General features: G+C 39.8%; 2 protein-coding genes across 3 annotated transcripts in view; one reads left to right on the top strand and one right to left on the bottom strand.

Annotated features, from left to right (window-relative positions):
- CEP68 (centrosomal protein 68) overlaps positions 1-3,443 on the top strand; it is a 34,167-nt gene extending 30,724 nt beyond the window's left edge. For both annotated transcript variants that reach the window (XM_073628206.1, XM_073628207.1), the window contains exon 6: positions 2,359-3,443. The gene's annotated coding sequence lies outside the window, so the exon portion shown is untranslated. The remainder of the gene's footprint in view (positions 1-2,358) is intronic.
- The window catches only part of RAB1A (RAB1A, member RAS oncogene family), a 70,364-nt gene continuing 50,362 nt past the window's right edge, over positions 1,761-21,762 (bottom strand). The window contains exons 3-6 of the mRNA XM_073628208.1: positions 20,053-20,148; positions 14,745-14,840; positions 10,482-10,613; positions 1,761-6,232 (exon numbers count right to left, since the gene is read on the bottom strand). Of these exons, the coding sequence (XP_073484309.1) occupies positions 6,035-6,232; positions 10,482-10,613; positions 14,745-14,840; positions 20,053-20,148 (522 nt within the window). The 3' untranslated portion in view covers positions 1,761-6,034. The remainder of the gene's footprint in view (positions 6,233-10,481; positions 10,614-14,744; positions 14,841-20,052; positions 20,149-21,762) is intronic.

Raw genomic sequence — 21,762 nt, forward strand, 5'->3', positions numbered from 1 at the left:
CATGAATGTTCCAAGACTGGCATGTTACCGAAAGGATTACTAAATCCAAGAGCAAAAATGTCAGCTACTGCACCTTACCACTCACTGGATGGGGGGGTAGCGTCACTAGTTTTCAAGCCAATTTTTTTTTTCTCAGCAAATACAGAAAGCAACTTGCTCTTGCCAGAAATGCAGCATAGTTAGTCAGTTAGAGTCGCACTTGATTGGGTCAGCTGGTACATTACACTTGTTCCTGCAGCCAAACTGTGCTGCTCCTTTGCAAACACATGGGGCTGCTATTCATTCTTAATGGCACCCCCCACACATCTGAAACCACAGCTTGTTTTTGGTTGTGGAAAATCACATGATAGGGCAGCACAGTGGTGTAGTGGGTAGCACTCTTGCCTAGCAGTAAAAAGGGGCGCTGGTTCGAATCCCAATCATGACACTACCTGCCTGAAGTTTGCATGTTCTCCCTGTGCCTGCGTGGGTTTCCTCCCACGCTCCAAAGACATGCTGCTAAGCTGTCCCTAGTATGTATGTGAATTAGGGACTGATGTGAATGTACAATGTATATGTAAAGCGCTGCATAAATTGACAGTGCGATATAAGTACCATAAATAATAATGATGCAAAAGCTCCATGTGGTTTCCCTGCGCTGCAGGAAACGTGCACAAAGCAGCCAATTTAAATACATGGAGGATTGTGCCCACATAAATGCAGCCCTTGCCTCCCCGTGAGCTGAAATGAGAGCAACCTCATCTGCCTTCCTTTGTAAACAACTTATTTCCCCACTCTTTGTAATGCAGATGGACAGAGGCATACATATTTGAAGTCTAGCCTTTGTGGCAGCTAAGGTTTCCTCTTTAGATTCAGTGGAAGAATGAAGGTGTATAGTCACCACAGGAAATGTTATTTGCAGGATTACCGGTTGAACATGAATACAGCCAAAGATTGGCAAGCAACAAGATAAAACATTTTTGTTTTTGGGGATATAGAAGCACTTGGACATTTCAGCTTGCCTTGCAGAAGCAGGAGATCCATCTTTGTTGCATCAGCCAACTTGGGTGTTGTGGAGAGGTCAGCAGGGGCCGCTGTTGTACGTTAAGATTGTATGGGGCCTAGAAAGATTATTTTAGTACTTCAGATGTCATGCCCATTAAGACACAATTGGCTGGGCTAAGCTGCTACAAGTAGTTTCACATTTTTAAGATAATACATGAATGTGTTTGAAGGAGGACCTGTCCATAACCATCCACGTTCTTCCTTCCATTCAACTATTGAGTGGTTGGCTGTGAAATGGAGCGCTCTTCCTCTGAGGCCCACTATTACACAAGTTGCATGCACGGCTTAACTTATAGCAAACTTTTTTACCTTTTAAAATATGATAAATTTCTGCAAAAAACAGCATAGGTTTCTGATGAAGTAAGCCTTTTAGACGGTAATTGCTTCACCATCACAGATTAAAATATTTACTAACAGGGCCAGTATTCACTATGAAAGCTCCGAAACGAACTATGGTTATCTGATGGGATACATGAGGAGCCCCAATGAGATCTTCATAATCGTGACAGTTCCAAAGTATTAAAATAATGAGGTTTTAGGTGAAGAAAAAAAATTGTAAATCTGCACAACTGTGTACATTACACCTCAAACTCACAATTTGATCACTGTTAGGGTTTTACCATGGAAGCCCAATAAAAGACAGAGGCTCTTGATGTGTTTTATCTTTTTTTTTTTTTTTTTTTTTAAAGTTAAATTATATGGAACTACCAAATATATCAGTTTTGATACTTTTATTATATGACAGCTTGTATACATAGATGGAACAATACAAGTAACAGTAGGATAAGATTTTACAAGCACATTCGATTTCAGAGGAGTCCTTATTCAAATGCTTACAGTCTAAAGAATGTGGAGGACGTACAGTTATGGCAGACCACAGTGGTGCATGAGACTATGCACACATGAGGACGAGACAAAACTCAAAAAGCCAACATAAGGCTCTCAAAATGGAATTCAGTACTCATGCAGATTGCTTTGCTGGTAAGAAACAGTCCTGCCACCCTGCCAGAAAAATGTTTTTCCAATAAAAATTTATATTAAATTACAGACAGCAAAATTGGAAAACATAGCCTAAAACTAGCTGATGAAAAGACGGACAAGTGTGTTATTCTAACTACATGTTTTAATTTACAATGTTCCCCATTAGCTGTAATACCCAAATGATAGTTACAGAAGTACATGGAATACTGGGGGGTAACGTCACTTGTTTTCTGTTCCCACCTTCCATGATTTATACTACAATGTAAAATTAAATATCCATTAATATACTATTATAACTTTTGATAATCAAAATCTTAACCACTTGTGTTTCAGATAAAGCACACTGGAGGATGGATTTGACACATTGTGGAAATTTGATTTTTGGAATGGTTTAAAACTTAAAGTGCACTCACTTCAATTCAACTGTGACACTGTGCCACAGACTTGGTACAGCAAAGAAATGATCCGTCCAATGCTGAAGAAGAACGGTTCATATCGGAATATATTTGAATGCAGTCTTACAATGCTTCCTGCAATGTTGATCACTTCAGAGCAGCACAGGTGGCATTGCTGAGCCAATGGAAGCTTCTGTCCGAGTCACTTTTTTTAATGTACATATACACAGAAAAATCCACCTATATTGCCCCTGAACTGAATGTCTGGATTAGGAAGGGATAATACTTGCCATAAGGTCATATCTTAATGTCTACTTCAAACACAGGGCAATCCCGGACTGTTAAATTCTAGGAATTCAGTCACTTTGGAAAATTTTCAGGGTTATGAGGTGTTTTTAACAAGGGTGCATGCTACCTCATGGACTCATCTCTTATTAACAACTGACATTTTTTTGGAGCATCAGAAGCCTAGTCATTGCTATATTTCAGGCACAGAACATTCTAGTCTCCCTTCCAGCAGCCCAATAACAGAACGCTTTGTGTTATGTGAACCTATTCACAAAATACAACAGCTCCTGTGACCGGGCAGGGAAAGGTAGAAATGCTGACAGCATCTCTCAAGTGCACCCTGAGCTTCATAAAAGGGTCAGAAGTAAATTAAAGAGCTATGTCCATGAGGTGGCAAGCACTTTGTTGGACTTATTAACTCATAGTATGCCAGCACATTTTACAGATTGGCTGAATTCCTCCAGTTCAGCTTTATTCTGTTTAAAATAAATTCAGGAGAAAGTATAAAAAAAAAAAAAAATTTGCTGTAGTGAATTTCCTCCCGCTACATTCCACCTGTACTGCTGTGAGGAGATGAATATCCATTGCAAGACCTAAACATGTCTCTAAATTCCAGTTATATAAATATTTAAGTGTGACTTTATGAATGTTTGAAACTACCTTGCCGATTTTATATTCATTTCCATTTGTATCTAAAGTGTCTTTTTATGGAAACTATAAAGAAATATTCTTGAATCTCTTGTGTTATTGGTGATTACACATCAAGTGAAAAGGAATGTACAGAGCTGGTAAGAGGATAAATAATTGTGACTGCACTGCGATCTTGGCACACCATTACCACCTTCTGTAGGTTCCTAATACCGAGAGGTTACATTCAACAAGACCAGTGAAGGTTTAACATGGAGGCTGCAATCCTGGTAAAGGGCCTTTACAGCGCACTCATCTTAAAATGATGCAGAAATACACTGAAGAGGAAATGCTTCAGTCTGGTCTTAAATGTTATATAATACCACCTAGGCATGAACAAATGTGAGATTAAAATGAAATGTGAACACATGCCCTATGTATCAGTCAATGGAGGGATTGTAGTGATTATTTACACGTTTGTTACCATAAACTATAAGTCACATGACCATACCCTTTGCAGGTTAAGTATTCAAAGGAAAAATGCAATAAGTATTCCTATTAGTACCCTACAGGAACCGAACAGCTCTAGGTCAGTGCAGACAACGGATACCTATACATACTTTTGGACGCGCTCACCCGGAGCCAAAAATCATGGGCTGCTGTAATCTACAAATTTCTGCACTTAATGGTAGTTTTGATCATTGTTCCAGCCCCTTAAACATCCTATTGTCCTTTCATATGACAGGCAGTCTTACTGGCCACATGACTATGGGGGATAGGGCAGCGACTGACAATACCAAAAGTATTGAATTTAGCAGATTACAGCATCCCAAGACTTGAGGCTACCAGACTGTAGATGGGAGTTTCTAATGGTATGTTCAGGCACTGACTGGTACCCATTGAGTTAGGGCACTGACCGATGTACAATAATGGAGAAACTCCAGCATTAGAGCAACCCATCAGAAATGGTCTACTTTATGCGATTAGAATAAATGGATGAAAGTTGCTCAGTGTGTTACTGCACACGACTAGGGGTATTTAGTATAACCCACAGAGCAGCACCCCTCCCCCATATACCTACAGCTTATGACCAAAGTCTGACTACTACACATTCAGTGTTAACAAGTTTTATTATTATTAAGACACACACACACAGGCTTCCAAATTTCAACCTGTATAGGTAGCATAAGTTAGCAGACTTATAAGCCATCCACAGACGTTTAATTGCTATATACAATCAACAAGACTGATTCATCTTTCAAACCACTGTTAAATATAAGTCATGTATTTTCTTTTTATGCAGTGATTTTTTTTTTTTCCATGTGCGAGCTTTCTGTTTTATATAGCTTGTATTGTTTACACTCCTTACATTTGCCGTTCGAGCCTAGGACTTAAGTGACATGTCATTGGGGATGAGCTTACAGTGAAAACAAATGAATAAAGTGGACCTGTCCCATGCACAGGAAGCTGCCATCTTGTGAGGTCTTGCGGGTAAATATTGGATGTCCTCCATGTACACAAAAACAGGTGCACTTTAGTGGGAAAATGGAACCAAGTATATAAAGTTTATGGCAAAAATCACATCACCGTCACACTTGCACTGCTGTACACCTCTGCAGAATCTAAAAACCGGAAGGAGAGAGCTAAGGAAAATGTATTCCTGATTACATTAGGGCAAACACTGCACATTCAAACCAAGACATTTCTCTCACTTGTACAATTCTCTAATTCACCTACTCATTCAACATTACTAAACAGACAAGTGAAGCAATATAGTGGTTGCCGTTGATTGGGTTAGTTAAGCACTTGTTAGTTTGGTATAAGAGTACCCATACATAAACTTTCATTACATGCAGGGCAGTGTTGGTCAAGAAAAAAAATAAAATGCCTTCATTTTTCCCCATTTCTAGACGAATTAAGACAATACTTATCACCATACGGTTTGATATTACTTCCAATACGTACAATATTTATTAAACATTTCTTCAGTTATTTGTTACATGTTGTGCAACAAATCACAATGTTCTGCAGCCACAAATTATATGCAGAGTATGAAGAAACTAGTCTCGCTTCTGTTGCTGAAGGGGCCTGCGGCACGTTGAGGCACATCGTGCTGTAGGCTCTTCCAACAACCAATGAGGCCAATCAGATAAGTGTAATCTTTCCATTTATAACTCTACAAGAAAAGAACTAGCAAAATCAGATCTTACATATAACATCTCACTAAACTTTATTGATGCATGGAAACCGACAGACACTGTTGTGCTGTTTGATACAAAATGGCTGAACTTCATTTTCAGAAGACTAAACCTGACTCCTAAACATGCCAATTGAAACATAAAAAAAAGTGTGGGGGGGGGGGGGAGAAGAGATGTCATTTAACCAACCACAAGGATGGGGCTTCTGGTATTAGTAAAGCAACAAAGGTTACACACAGTATTGAGAAACCGGCACACAGAGAGGGGGGGGGGGGAGGTTTAAAACAGTTCTGAAAATGAAGTTAGCTGTCTTGAGTCAAGGGCATAAAAAAAGTCAGTATTGAGCGTTTACAATCGCTGACCTTTGGGGAGACGGTAAGATTCTGTTGTAGTGCGGCTACATACAGTACAATTCAGGCAATTTTTGTTTTGTCACTTAGGTTCAGATTGAGATTTCACTGCTGTGAGGAGGGAATGGGGCGATTTAGGGGGCAGGCCGTTTTAGCAGCAACCTCCGCTGGACTGCTTGACTGGAGTGCTCTGGATTTTGACATTGGACTTCTCTGCGCCGCCAGATGTAGCTCCAGGACCCATTCGCTTTTTGATCTCGGCAGCCATTGTCATAAAGGCCTGCTCTACGTTCGTTGCATTCTTCGCACTTGTTTCCAAGAATGGAATTCCCAGAGAGTCTGCAAATTCCTGCAAAAATAAGCAGATGGCAAGTGTAAACTCCTGTACATGCAAACCTTTACATACAATGCCAGAGTTATGAACACTGAGCAGGTTAAAGTTCTGGCCAATAATGGATCATTATAATTATACAGGATTGATATAGTACCAAAAATTTCTGAAGCACTTAACAATATAAAAAGGGGAGGAAGTACAGTTACAATACAATGCAAGCATGCTCATGAGAGCTTACAATCTCAAATGGAGGGCAAATTTTATTAAAGGCAATACCTGGGGGGTGTACACAAAGTCTGTGGCTAGCTAGAGGAAGGATGAGCTTCCCTGAAGTGATATGTTTTTTGGGATTTCCTAGGAGATCTCCATCCTTTGGAAATACCTAACCCAACCAGTATGGCTATGTTCTGGAAGTGAGCAAAGGAGGTGGTGACGAGGAAGCTAGGCAGCCTAAGGTCTTTGGAGGAGCAAAAAGGGCTGTTGGGTGATATTTTGGAACAAGGTTGATGATGTAGCTGGTGGCAGAATAGTGGATGGCTTGTTAGTACTTTGCATTTTATTCAATGGGTGAGCAGAAGCCAGTGGAGGGATCGGCAGAGAAAGGTGGTAGAAACTGAGCGGCTGGTAAGGCGGGTGAGTCTGGTAGTAGCATTCATGATACATACAAGCATGTGTAGAGGTAGGTCAATGAGAAGGGAATTGCAATAATCGAGGTGAAAAACAACAAGTGAGTGAATTAGTAGCTTGCTGAGGTCACTGGTTAAAATAAAAGGGGAGTGGGGATAGGACCCAAGGTGTCCTTACCTTCAGTGAAGGAAAAGGAACAAACTGCGGTTTAACCTGATATAACTTTATTAGAACAATTAGTAAAAAAACATTTTAATCATTGAAAGGAAAGCATAAACAATAGGAGATTGCATAAGGTAAAAACTGACAACGTTGTCACTTAAAAACGCATGCCCATGAGCTCAGCCATATCCCAGTCATCCACACGTGTCAATCATCTCAGGTCATTAAGTGTGACTTAATATATAATGCTTACATATGTTTAGGCGAGGTGAGTTCCGGGAAACCTTGGTAGCACAAGTCGGTACCCGTATTGTGCTTAACCATGGACCTTTAGACTCCCTATATGCCTATAGAGTTGCTGCATTAAGTCTTTACAATGTTAAAGAAAGCATTGGTTATCTCAGACAAATAAATGCAATTCTGGCTAGAAAGTATTCCTGATAGTTAGTGAACAGGACAGGTTTGATTTCTGGATGTAGCACTGTCAATCATAGAGATAATATATATTAAAAAATGCAGCACACTGTGATGCAAGCATACGACTTGAGTCAAGGAGAAACAATAGATCCACAACAAGCCTGTTAGTCATTCAGCACCATGTTTCCATGAAACATTAAAGATAGCACCGCATATAGATTGGATAGGAAAATATAGTCAGCTGAGTCAAAATACAGAGCCTCCAAAAAAAAAAAAAAAAAGGCTTGTGCTACCAAGGTTTCCCGGAACTCATATGAAACACACACATTTTTATATATATATATATATATATATATATATATATATATATATATATATATATATATATATATATATATATATATATATATATATATATACACATATACATATACATACATACACATACATATGTAAGCATTATATATTAAGTCACACTTAATGACTTGAGATGATTGACACGTGTGGATGACTGGGATATGGCTGAGCTCATGGGCATGTGCTTTTAAGTGACAACGTTGTCAGTTTTTACCTTATGCAATCTCCTATTGTTTATGCTTTCCTTTCAATGATTAAAATGTTTTTCTACTAATTGTTCTAATAAAGTTATATCAGGTTAAACCGCAGTTTGTTCCTTTTCCTTCACTGAAGGTAAGGACACCTTGGGTCCTATCCCCAATCCCCTTTTATTTTGACTACTTCTCCTGTTCTGACAAGGAACACCACCCTATTAGGTGAGCCGGTAACCTGTTACCTGAATTGACCAACGATATTGGTCATCAGGATCCCGCCCATTGCGTTTTTTTTACTACGATCTGAGGTCACTGGTTAAGATGGGGTATATTTTGAAAAAGTTAGGGAAGTGAAAACCATAAGATTTGGACAGCTATTGGATGTGGGGCCGAAAGGAGAGGTCAGAGTGCGGGAACACACAAAGCATTCTGACATAAGTAAAAGGAATTTGATTTATGTTCTTAATCTCCATAGAGAAGCCTGGGCAAGGAGGGAGGAATTATTAAACATTTTAGAAAGCTTTTATTTTAGGAAATGGTGTGAATCACTGAACTTCCCAACTCCAACACACTGGGGAGGAAAATCTTCATCCGTATACCCAAGCAGCAGGAAAAGTGAGATGGGTGGGAGGAAGCTGGGAAACAAACAAAAGGAGCTCTCACCACTGAAGTCAATCGGAGCAAAATAAAAAAAAAAAATGTATAAAAAAGCGGGCGATTAAATCCAGCAGTATCCCTCCCATAGTCAACCCTTAGTAATTTTATAAAATGGTTAATTTGCAAAAAAAAGTTAACCTCTTCGCTTACAGAGGTTCGATGTTTTACAGCTCTCAGCATGTTATTTCCTACAGTAGAGAGCTGAGGCTACAGAATATCCGGCTTCCTGAAAGAACCATCTACTGGAGGGATGGAACAAACATCCATAGCCGGAACTTCAGTTCTCGGCTCTTCTGTAGCAGTTCATATGCTCAGGAATGTAAAATCACTCAACAACCACCTTCTGTAAGGACAAAGTCTTCTATAATCATCAGCCATGTCAGGCTGAGAAGCTCACCGTAGGGTCATATTTGAGGATTGAACACAAAGTTTCTCCTGATGGGCCAAAGTTATATCAGTACTAAAAATCCCCCCAATGCCTTTTCAGCTACATATAAAAATGTAATTCATAGTTCCGCCATTAGCCAACTTGCATTTTTAGTTTGCTCTTCTAGAACAGTTATGCACTGGACTACAAGGTATAAAACATTAAAAAAGTCTGAGCCAATCAATATTTGGAATTAGCAGTAGAGGTACAGAGAAAAAAAAAAAAAAAAAAAAAAAACTTACCATTAGCATGTTTAACCTTTTCACTGCTGCAGAAATAATTACTGGATGTAGCAGACAGGAGTTTATATTTTTACTCCCTGCTGTGGGCTATGTACTAGAAGTGCTGCAGGAAAATGTCACCCACTCTACAAATGTGCCCCGGCATGCCTAGAACTTCCCTGCATAGAACAAACCCAAAGCACTCAGCTCAGAGCAGTCAATCCCCAGCACCCCTGGCCATGGAAGACACGGATCAAGCACTGGCTGACTCAGTTTTAAGAGTGCAGGAGGTGACATCGGGGGTCTATTGAACTCTTCAATATCTACTTGGGAAAGCTGATAATAATGATCACCTAGGGGGCTAACTAACTCATTTGTGATCACAATAAAATATATATATATATATATATATATATATATATATATATATATATATATATATATATATATATATATATATATATTCAAAATTAATGTTTAAAAAGAAAAAAAGTAGGGGCTTTTTTTTTTTTTAAATTGTCAGACCTAAAATGAGTATTTTAACGTGTATTCCAAAAATGGCTTAGGCAGAGAAAGGAATAAAAGCCCTAATACATTTTTAACCATGCAAGTATTATAATTTTGCTGTACCAGTTTTTATTCCTTTCCCTGCCCGAACCATTTTTTGAATACATGTTAAAATACTAATTTTTAGGTCTGACAATTAAGTTTCCAAAAAAAAAAAAACCCTCCCCTCCTTTTTTTTTAACTTTCATTTTGAAAACTTTTTTTCTTAAACTTTTTTTTAATAGTTTGTGATCACAAGTGAGTTAGTTAGCCCCCTAGGTGATAAAATAATCCATATTTATAGCTTTCCCAAGTAGATACTGGGGGTCTATTGAACTCCAAATGTCAATGTAACCAATGCCACCTTGTTCTTGGTCCTAATTTAACCTGGCCTATCCATGAGATACTGAGAATAATGCCAAGGAGAGAACACATTTTATCCAACGGGAAAGGGCTATGACCTTTGTACATGGGTTTTAAATGATAAAATCATAACATGAATATTTAGCATTTTTTGAAGACTGGAAACCTTTTCTTTAAAAAACAAAAAAACAAAAAAAAAACAAAAACTACAGCTCTTGTGGGATGTTCCTTTTCTTCAGTGGTCAGGACCGACCAAAAGTGGTCTAAGGAAGGGAAACCGGGGGAATTCTTACCTTTGCTGTTGTGTAGTCCACTACCTTCTTTGTAGTCAGGTCACATTTGTTCCCTACCAACAACTTGTTAACATTTTCACTGGCATAACGATCTATCTCCTGAAGCCACTGCTTTACATTGTTGAATGATTCCTTGGGGGGGTAAAAAAAAAAAAAAAAAAAGGAATAATTAAAAACATAAGCGTATTCACGCAAGTCAAAAGGACTAATCTACAACTTGATAATATAACACCAAGAACCATTCTCTACATATGACCTCTAGTGGTCGCTTACAGCAATTACAACCGAGTATCACAGTATGCAGAATGGCACATACACAGTACTATATCACCATCCTAGGGGGTGTCTGGCATATGTCTAAAGGAGCAGCGGAAACAGGCCCCATTCTAACAATCTGTATAACCTTTGCAGATCCAAGACAAGCAGTACGACTCAGATTTTCATTTGCCAGTATCATTCAATGTAATTCCATGATGTCAGCTATTTAATTTTGTAAAGTGGTTACCCAAGCCCTTGTCACTCCATCATTATGGAAGCACCTACAACTGTGGGACTGTACAAAATTATCAATAGAAACAAGGTTAAGTCAGAATGTACAAAATGCATAGAAACATTTCAAATGGCAGGTATATAAAAGTTAATTAGCCTTTAAGCCAACAAAGATGGGGTCCTGCTAGTATGAGATAATCACAGGAGGAAAGCTCCCATTGAACTGCCACCTTGTTCTTGGTCCTAATTTAACCTGGCCTATCCATGAGATACTGAGAATAATGCCAAAGAAAGAACACATTTTAACCACATTGGAAAGCTATGACCTTTGTACATGGGGTTTAAATGATAAAATCATAATATGAATAGAATATAAATAATTTGCATTTTTTGAAGACTGGAAACCTTTTCTTTAAAAATCTTTTTGAAAAACTACAGCTCTTGTGGGATGTTCCCAGTCTGCAGTGGTCAGGACCGACCAAAAGTGGTCTAAGGAAGGGAAACTGGGGGAATCGGTGTCAGGGTCATGGGCAACCAGGGCTCGTTAATGCACGTTGGAAGCGAAAGCAGGTCCATGTGGTTTGAACCAATAAAACAACTTCTGTAGCACAAATTGCTGAAAAGGTTAATGTTGGTTCTGATAGAAAGGTGTCAGAACACACAGTGTATCACAGTTTGTTGTGTATGGGGCTGCGTAGCTACAGACTGGTAAAGGTGCCCATGCTGACCCGTCTCTACAGCCAAAAGCGCCTACAATAGGCACATGAGTAGCAGATTTGGACTACAGAGCAATGGAAGAAGGTGGCTTGGTCTAAAGAATTTCAAGAATGGTTTGAGGTACACAAGTTTGACATGTTGACTTGACGTCGCAATTACTCCAGATCTCATTCCAATTGGGATACTGTGGGATGTACTGGAAAAAAACAAGCTTGATCCAAACTAACCATGCCTATTACTAAATACCTTCTTTCCCTGCCATTTTAGGGCCAATGAGATAGGCCATCAGTGCATCAGGATTGATCAATTTTCAAATAAATATCCCATAGTTTGTGTCCAACTTTTACACAAAAGTTAATATAAATAACACTAGTAAATAAATCAGTATATATACTGAAGAAATACTCCCATCATTTAAACTAATCCTCCAAAAAGCCATAGAGGGGAACTTCCTGCCCCCAACAATGGCTGCGGCAGTTAGGCTATGTTTCCACTATTGCGTCCCCAAAGTCGCGCGATTTTGCCGCGATTTTACCGCGACTTTTTACCGCGATTTGAAGCAATGCCTGTATCTATGGACCTCAAGTCGCATCAAAGTGGGACCAAAGTAGTGCAGGGACTACTTTGAAGTCGCTGCGACTTGAAGTCGCACAAATATGAACGGTACTCATTGGAAATCATGGGATACAATTTGTCATGCGACTTTTCAGTCCCAAGTCGCATGAAAAGTCGCACTAGTGGAAACATAGCCTTAGTGTGGTCATTCTGAAACCCGGTAAGCCCCCCAAACAGTGTTCCTCGTACCGACCAATTTCACTCCTCAATGTGGAAGCCAAGTTATTGGCCAAGGTATTGGCTGGACGACTGAACACTGATCACGGCACTGGTACACGCGGACCAGTCTGGATTTATGCCAGGTAGGGGGACCGATATAAACATTCAACATCTCCTTACACATCTTTCCAGGGCAAGCGGAGACAGTCCGGAGGTGGTAGCCTCTCTTGATGCCGAAAAGGTCTTTGACTCGGTTGAGTGGCGCTACCTCTGGGCCGTCCTCCATAAGTTTGGGTCCGGCTCCCATTATATTAGATGGGTTCAGATGTTGTATCACAACCCCACGGCCCGCATACGTACGAACAACTCGCTGTCCTTGCCCTTTCCCCTGTCTAGGGGCACTAGACAGGGCTGTCCACATTCTTCCGGACTGTTTGCGCTGGCAATGGAACCCATGGCTGCTCGCATCAGATCTGCCCCCTCACTACAAGGAATTCAAGTAGGAGTAATAACGGATAAAATATCCTTATATGCAGATGACACCCTTCTTTTCCTCAAAGATATCTCCTCCCTCCCACCAGCACGTCAAATAGACAAATTTGGCTCATTCTCAGGAATCAAGGTTAACTGGGGGAAATCACTCCTTTGTTCGTTAAACGCATCTGGTCATAACCCACCAACAGGTACTCCACTACACTGGACACCTGAATTTAAATATCTAGGAGTAAGGGTTGGAACTCATATTTTGAGCTGAATCTCCAACCACTACTCAAAAACTATACTGGAAAACCCTCACCGGTGGACAGAGTAAACTTAATTAATATGATATACCTGCCTAAATTTCTGTACCTTTTTCGGAACTCACCCTTGATCCCCCCCCCCCGCCTCATTTTTGCCAAGCTAAAAAGTATAATATATTCTTTTGTCTGGAACGGAAGGCCCCCATGACTGGCCATCACCACCTTTCAGCTTCCCATCACCCAGGGGGGCCTGTCTCTACCGGACTTTCAGGTTTACTTCTTGGCGGCTGTCCTGGTGACGGTTAGATGGTGGTTCTCCCAACCACACGATAACCCAGCAGTGACCCTGGAAGCTGCCATCATGGGCTCCTACTCCTCCCTTAGCAATGCAGTGTTCAGAGGGACGAAATCCCACCCTGGCATTATGGAACTGATGAGCACGACAATTACAGTGTGGAATAGGGCCAGGACCCGTTTTAGCTCCCCTGAGACGTTTTCCCTTCACATCCCCCACTGGGGCAACCCCAAATTATCACACATGAACACAGTTCCAGATCCCTAGATTTGGGCGAAGAAGGGAATAGTGAAGCTGAAACACATCATCGTGGGTGGTAAAGAACCTTCCCTGATCTTAAGGATGCCTACTCACTACCAGGGTGGATGCTATTCCGAAACTACCAGCTCCAACATGCCTATAGGAAACAGTTCCCACTACTCCTTAAGCTAGCATCAGACTCTGTGGAGGGACTACTTACCGCCAAGATCATAGATAAACCCCATATCCCCTCTATACTTCCATTTGTCCATAGCTCCTACAAAGAAGCTTGAGAAAACCCTGGACAAGTGGAAAAAAGACATTCCAGACTTGTCAGAGGATGAATGGGAAACATGTTTATCCTCCTTTGTTACTAACACGATCTCGGCTAGAGACTGATTTATGCAGCTCAAGTTCCTCCACAGATCCTACTACACCCCGAAACGACCTCCTTGACTAATTTCGCTGTGATCTACTGCCTCCAAACCTGTATTTCCCTGCAATGTTATGCAACAGCTTTAAACACTTTTGCTGTCTATGTTAACAAACCAATTGTCTTGTGACAACCTATGCAATATTATAACTAACTAAATATGTCTATACATTTCTTGTACTGTTAACTAATTTTGAATAAACATTTTTCTTGTGTAAAAAATAAATCAGTAAATATACACCGATTTGGGTTATTTTACAAAGAAATGTAGCAGAAAACATTTTAGTCTAAATATATGAAGGATTATTTATCAGCAAAATTTTATAGCAAAGATTTTCTGTATCTTTTTGTTTATATAGCCAAAAAAAAAAAAAAATAAAGGAATAAAAAACCCAGTGGTGATTAAATACCAAAAAAAAGATAGCTCCGTCTCAAAAAAATGATAAAAAATTTAATTTGGGTACAGTGTTGCTTAACTAATTAGCGCTGAAACCCAAAATTTGTCAGGGGAGGAAGGGTGTTTAAGTGTCCGGTATTAAAGTAGTAAACAAACTTTATGCAAAGACACAAATTACCTGATCTGTAACGTCATACACAACGATGATGCCATGAGCGCCTCTGTAGTAACTGGATGTGATGGTTCGAAATCTTTCTTGGCCGGCTGTATCCCACTGTATTGAGAAAAATACACATGTTTAATGTTCAAGTTTGTCAAAGTGATTCGGTTGGTGCAATACCTTCATAGTGCCTGCTTCCTTATGTCAATATACTGCAACAGGTGGAATGTGTTGCTAAAAAAGCAGAATAAAGCCACATATAACCAAGCATTTACTTAGAGGGAAATTCTGGCTATAGACTTAAGACCCCTTTCACACAGGCGGTTTTCAGGCATTTTAGCACTAGAAATAGCCTCTAAATCGCGCCTGAAAACTGCCTCCTATTCATTTCAGTGTGTCTTTTCACATTGGGATGGCGCGATTTCGGGACAATAGGAAAAGTTCTGCAAGCGGCTTCTTTGGGGCGGTTTGGGAGCGCTGTATTTAGCGCTCCCAAAATGACCTGTCCATTGAGATGAATGGGCAGCGCTTCCAAAGCACCTGAAAAGCGCTTCGGAAGTGCCGCAACACAGGCACTTTAACCACTTTGGGGTTAAAAGAGCCCCACTAGCGGCCAAAAAGTGCCGCCTAAACAGCTTTTGCAGTGTGAAAGGGGTCTAAAAGGATAAGTTCCTTTCATAACATATTACACCCATATTCAGGGTGTAATATGTTATGACCGCACTGACCCCCGCACCTCCCCGATCCCCACTGTGGCAGCTAGCGGGGGTTCAAATCCACTGTTGTCAAAAAGTTGTCCATGGAACAAAAAAAAGATTGGACAGCAAAGGAAGCACAATAGTAGTAAAAAGCTGCAGTTCTGTAATGAAGGAATGCTAGTACTAACAGTAAGATCATGGGGAAATCCTTATGTAAACGTCAATATCAGTATGGGGGCCCACAGAGGGCAATGTAAGGCCCAACTCACACTGGCATTCCTGCGTTTAGCTTTCCTAAATGCAAGAGAAGGCATCCGGGAAGAATAAACCATTTCTAAAAGCCTCCCACCAGATAATTCCTGCATTCAGATGTTACTGCTTTAGGCTCGATTCACACCTATGCATGTTGCTTTTGAGCGTTTTTGGAGGTTTTTTTTTCATGCTTGCCACGTTTTTGAGCCGCGTTTTTGCGGCGTTTTTGCCACGATTTGCGTTTTTTTTTTTTTTTTTTTTCATTTTTTTTACAGTCTTAAAAAAAAATTACAAAAAAAAGAAAATAAAAAAAAAAAAAAAAAAACGGCAAAAACGCTGCAAAAACGCTGCAAAAACGCTGCAAAAACGCTGCAAAAACGCTGCAAAAACAGTGCACTTGCGTTTTTGATGCTTGTCCATTGAAAACCATTACATGCAAAACGCTGCTTTTTGCATGAAAAAAAGTCCCCGACCCTTTCCAAAAACGCAGAGATACAAAAAAGCATTGATGTGAACATGTTCCATAGGAACCCATGTTAAAAAATTCCTGTGCATTTCTGCAAAATGCATCAAAAAACGCGCTAGTGTGAATGGGGCCTTAAAGCAGATTTAGCAGCATTTAGAATTATATACAACCCTCTTTTCAATAGAATTCAAAGGCTTGAGCTGAACTGGGCTGGAGCAGTTCTGCAGCAGAGGGCTGAAGTGTAATGAAGAAATATTTTGAACACGCACATTTCTGTCTGTTATTAGGGGTGTGAGTGCCAGGCTCTGTCTGCTTTACTCCTAGCATATGGCCATCCTCCTGCCGTAATAATAAAAGGCCTATATGTAGAGGGTGCCTCCCTTACCATAGGAGCTGTGCCAGTCTCAGAACATAAGGCAGAGATGTCACCATGAGCCCACCCATCAGCCTTTCCCTACATATTACCATTCACTTTTTCCTGGGTATGTGAACAGTATGAGAGGCAATAGCTGCTAAGAGGGTTACAGACCACAGTGCTCTTGCATGTTTGCTTCCTATGAAAACTTTCAGCCAACTACAAACAAAATAACATATTCAAGTAAATAGCACCAACATACTGACTGATATTCTGTACATTAATAGTGCGGCTCCCTAACTTACAGTTGACATTACAAATACAAAAAAAACAATTAGGATAGGGCTATAGAAGCTTCCACCGATGACTAGAGGTGCACCGAATGGAAATTTTGGTGCCAAAACCGAAAATGCAGGATGCACTTGACCGAAAAAGGAGTGTATATTATTTATAGAGATATAGATCGAATTGTATTATATTCAACTTTTTAAATATCATGAATTTAAATGAATATGAATCTATTGTCAGCCATTATTGGTACCTTTGGTGCAAGAAAAGTTCAAGAAAAAAATGTATCCATTTAAAAATTCTATGTATGTCTTTACACTGGTCCGTTGTGCTTCCGTTGTGGTGTTAAAAAGCTTGCTTGCTGCATTTTTGGTCAGTTAAAAAAAATGCACCAAAAATGCACCTTCCTGTTGAAATGCATTGATACGCAGCAAGAACGCATCAATTAGGGCTGCAACTAACGTTTATTTTCATGATCGATTAGTTGGCCGATTATTGTTTCTATTATTCGATTAATCGGTTAATAACCTTATAAAAAAAAGTGCGGTGTATAATTTAGTTAATATGTAAAGTTTAAAAAAAAAAAAGGCAATTTATTCTTAAATATCTCTATGCCGTGGTAAATATAAAAAAAACTATATGGTTAGGGAGCAAAATATCTAATCCACTCTGAAAATAACAGACAGAAGAGATATTCTGTACATACTATTAGAAGAGATATACTATTAAAAGAGATATACTATTAAAAGGGTGCATCTGGTAAATATCATCAGACTCAGAGATCAGTTTTTTGGAAAGTTTGGAAATAATAGAAAACTTCTTGGTCAAAGGAATTTTCAGACATTTATATGTGGTTTTCGTTCAGAAATTCATTCATTTTAAAAACAATGTTAAAAACAAGTGAAAATTTCAAACATTCTTTCGTCTGAATATTCTCGTCTGAAAATTGATCCATGTGGCCAGCAGTTTGCTTTTTATCTGTTTCTGCAGTGCTTTTTGCCGTGTGTTTTGATTTTTGCGCACGTGATTTTGCTGCGATTTGCATTTTTGCATTTTTTTTTGGCCAATTTGTTGTTGGGCAGATTAAAAAACAAATTGCTGCAAAAACACATTACATGCTTTTCAGCAGCTTCTCCATTGAAGTATATTGAACCAAAAAAGCACTGTTTTGTTTAAAAAAAGTCACTGACCCTTTCCAAATACGTAGCGGCTGAAAAAAGCGTAGATGTGAACGTGTCCCATAGAAAACCATGTAAATGAAATGTAGTGCATTTCTGCAAAAAGCACCAAAAAACACACAGGAGTGAACCAGGTCTAAGACGTTTAGTAACATAATGGGGTTAAAAAAAAAACTAAAATTAGCCCTTTTATAGTACAACAAAAAGCAGATAATCACTACTGTAAGGGGTTCATTTTTTTTTTACTGTGGAACTGTGAAAGTTCTATTTACAGTAGCGATTATTGTACTATAAAAGGGCTAATTTTCTGTTTTTTTTAACCCCATTGTGTTACTGGCCGATTAATCAATTATGAAAATAGTAATCGATGAATTTCATAATCGATTAGTTGTCGATTAATCGATTAGTTGTTTCAGCCCTAGCATCAATAACACACCAGTGTTACGTTTTTGATCCAGTTTTTGAGTTTCATGACGACCTATGAAATACAAACCATAAGGTCCAGTTCACACCACATGCAGTCCAGTGCATTTTTTTTTTCTGCATCAAAAACGCATGGATAGTAGGTTATTTAGTTTTCAAATGGCATAGTTCACACACCAGTGCAGTCAGTTCCAGAAAAAAAAATAAAAACATGCTGCATTTTTTCGACACTGTACTGGAATGTGGTAAAATGCATCAAAAATGCACCAGAATGCACTGGATCACACATCCTTATTTAAGGTTTAAAAAAAAAAAAGGGGGGGGGGGGGGTAAATGCACTGGAACACATAAAAAAAACGTGCATGCAGAAAAGCATCCAGAATGCGTTTCTACAGTGTGAACTGGCCCTAAAGCACAGTAAAATTGTGCAATTTTCGGCACATTTTTCTCTTATCGGCAAAATGCCAACACCATTTTCACCTGCAGAAATTTCGTTGCATCTCTACTGATGACCTGTAGGGGGAGCAGAATCTGGTGATGACAAGGTTATCCTTGCTTCACTAATTTGGGATCACTGACCTGAGCTGCACGTGCTTTTTACAGGTCAGTAATTCTTTAAGTTAAGAGCATATTTTAAAGCGAAGGTCCACCCTAAAAAGCATTTATACATTAAAATTTTCTTTTAAATAAATTTAAAAAACATAGGGAAAAAATTGTTTTTTTTTTTTACTTACCAGAAACCCCTGTTGCTAGGCAGTCTTCCTAATCTGCCTCTTCCTAGCTCACGGAGCTGTTCCGTCAGTTCCTCCTCTTTGGCGAGCTCCCCTGTTGTCTTCTGGGACCTGTGTGTGTCCCAGAAGACGGGGCCATTCACAAAGCGATGCGCGATTCGCGCATGCGCAGTAGGAAACCGGCAGTGAAACCGCAGGGCTCCACTGCCGGTTTCCATTAGTTGCAATGGCGGCGCCGGAACCCGATCCGATGGACGGATCAGCTTCGGGGGGCCGACATCACGGGAATCGCTGGGCAGGTAAAGTGCCCTTATTAAAAATCAGCAGCTAAAGTGTTTGTAGTTGCTGACTTTTAAAAATAAGAAAAAACAAAAAAACAACAATGGCTGGAACACTGCTTTAACAGCCCTGAAACTACCACTTAATAAAAGCGAATACCGTCTTTTTTACCCAACTATTCTCCACCTGACACCAGCCATTTCATAGTTTGACAGTTGGTTGAGACAAGCTAGCAATCCCAGCATGTCTTGAATTTAAACACTTTTTTCCTTTCAAACCGTAAAAAAAAATTAAGTTTTTTTTTTTTTTTTTTTTGTTAAAGCAGACAAAAAAGTTACTTCGGTCTGCTTTGCGGTTGGAGGATAACCCTCACTTCCTGCCTGGTAGATCATTTTCAGCAGGACAGGAAACAAAGGGAATCCAACAAAAGTCCCCCATAGCAAAAAAAAAAAAAAACAACCTTACAGAGGTTCTAGTCTTTTGACCAAAAACGAAGAAAGAAAAATTCTGGATGCACATACGCTAACCTTTCCAAGAGAAAATTCTGACCAACAACTCAATTACAATCATATTGTTTTATGACAAGTATCCGGCACAATAAAAATACATCTGTCAGGTTTCCAATAATGGAGCAATCAATAATGTTTGTTACTTACTATCTGAAGTTTAATTGTTTTCCCATCTAATTCTATAGTCCTGATTTTAAAATCCACACCAATTGTACTGATGTAACTTTCTGTGTATGTGTCATCCTGCAGAAAAAAAAATAGATGTTGTAAATTAGCAGATAATTAATGATAATACAAAGTTCAGTAATAAGTTAAAAGAACATTGCTGTGTAGAGGCAGTACCATGACCTGGGGGGGCTCCGTATTCTCTGCAGCCATATAATTGCCAAGCAATCACTAAAGCCATTAGCTAGGGAAAATAAATGGTCGGCCTGTCACCGAGTATAAACTAGGGCTAGCTATAAGGCTCCTTTCACACGGGTTGGTCCATCCAGTGGACTCCGCTTGCTCAGCAGGGGATTGAGCCACTGATCAGGTGGATGACAGGTCAGTCTCCACTTACTGTGCTGAGATGAACCTGTCAAAGTCCCTCTCTCCTCTATGGGGAGATCGGAATGAAAACGGACCGCCTGTTTAATCCCATCTGATCCACCAGATGGATGGAAAACAGGGTCACCATCCATCTGGATTTGGCAGACAGGATCGGATAGCAGCAGATGTTAGCTGACATGTCACTGCTCCACAAGAGTGAATGGAGTGTCCGATCAGGTCCGCCTGAAAAACTGACAGGCGCACCTAATCGCAAAGCCTGTGTGAAAGGACCCCAAGTGTATACTTCTCTCATGCAGGCCACAGGCTGAATAACACAATTCTAAAAGATTCCTCCATCTATGCTAAATAGCAAAGGAACGGAGGAATCCCATCAGCTACTGTATTCTGATAACCTGCGGCTGTCTGAATATCATAGCAGTGACTGTATTTGATAGGGTGCAGGCATTGTTAGGCCAACAATTTTCCACCAAACTCCTTCTGTATTTTTATTGAATGTCGAGCTGGGTGGTGCTGGTATGGTCACCCACAGCTTGCATTTCGGTCAATTCAGCAGCAAAGTATGGCAGGATTAACTTATGTATTGCTGGGTGGCTGAGGTTTCTGTGCTGAGAGCAAGCACACCACGCTCCCAGCACATCAACCAAGCTGTGAAATACAGATATTGGTCTGTCTAATGATCGGTAGCTGGAGGGGCTGGCTCCTGATCAAGTGACCACTGCAACAGCCACAGTGGTGATGTGATCGGCCAATCTTCCCCATGCCCGGCGTTCAGAATCATTTAAAAAACGCATTTCAGGATGGGCGGGAAAGTGTCAAGCGTGAACAAACAACTCCTCCCACAAAACTAACATTTAAGCTATCCTGAAACAAAGCAATCTGAATCGACCAATCACAGCCACTTTAATCACCAGGAAGTGATTAAGGTGTAAATAGGAACAGAGACCCGAGTGCAGGGAGGACACAGCTGACTCAGGAGAAGACAGCAAACCGGATTTCCCATATTGGCAAAACTGAGTCATCAACTCTCTTTAGAAGTAATGCTGAAAAAGACCTTTGTTACATTAAAAGTACAAAAAAAAAAAAAAAAAAAAAAAAAAGGACGCTGTGTAAAATTTACATAAAAAAACAGAATGCAATTATTTACAAATCTCAAACCCATATTTTATTCATAATAGAAAATATAAAACATCAAATGTTTAACCACTTCAGTACTGGACACTTGAACCCCCTTCCTGCTCATGCCAATTTTCAGATTTCAGCACTCCCAGAACTAACGAATGACTGAGGCCGAATATTGGACATGGC

This window comes from Aquarana catesbeiana, linkage group LG04, assembly GCF_042186555.1.
Source record: "Aquarana catesbeiana isolate 2022-GZ linkage group LG04, ASM4218655v1, whole genome shotgun sequence".
Lineage (NCBI taxonomy): Eukaryota > Metazoa > Chordata > Amphibia > Anura > Ranidae > Aquarana > Aquarana catesbeiana.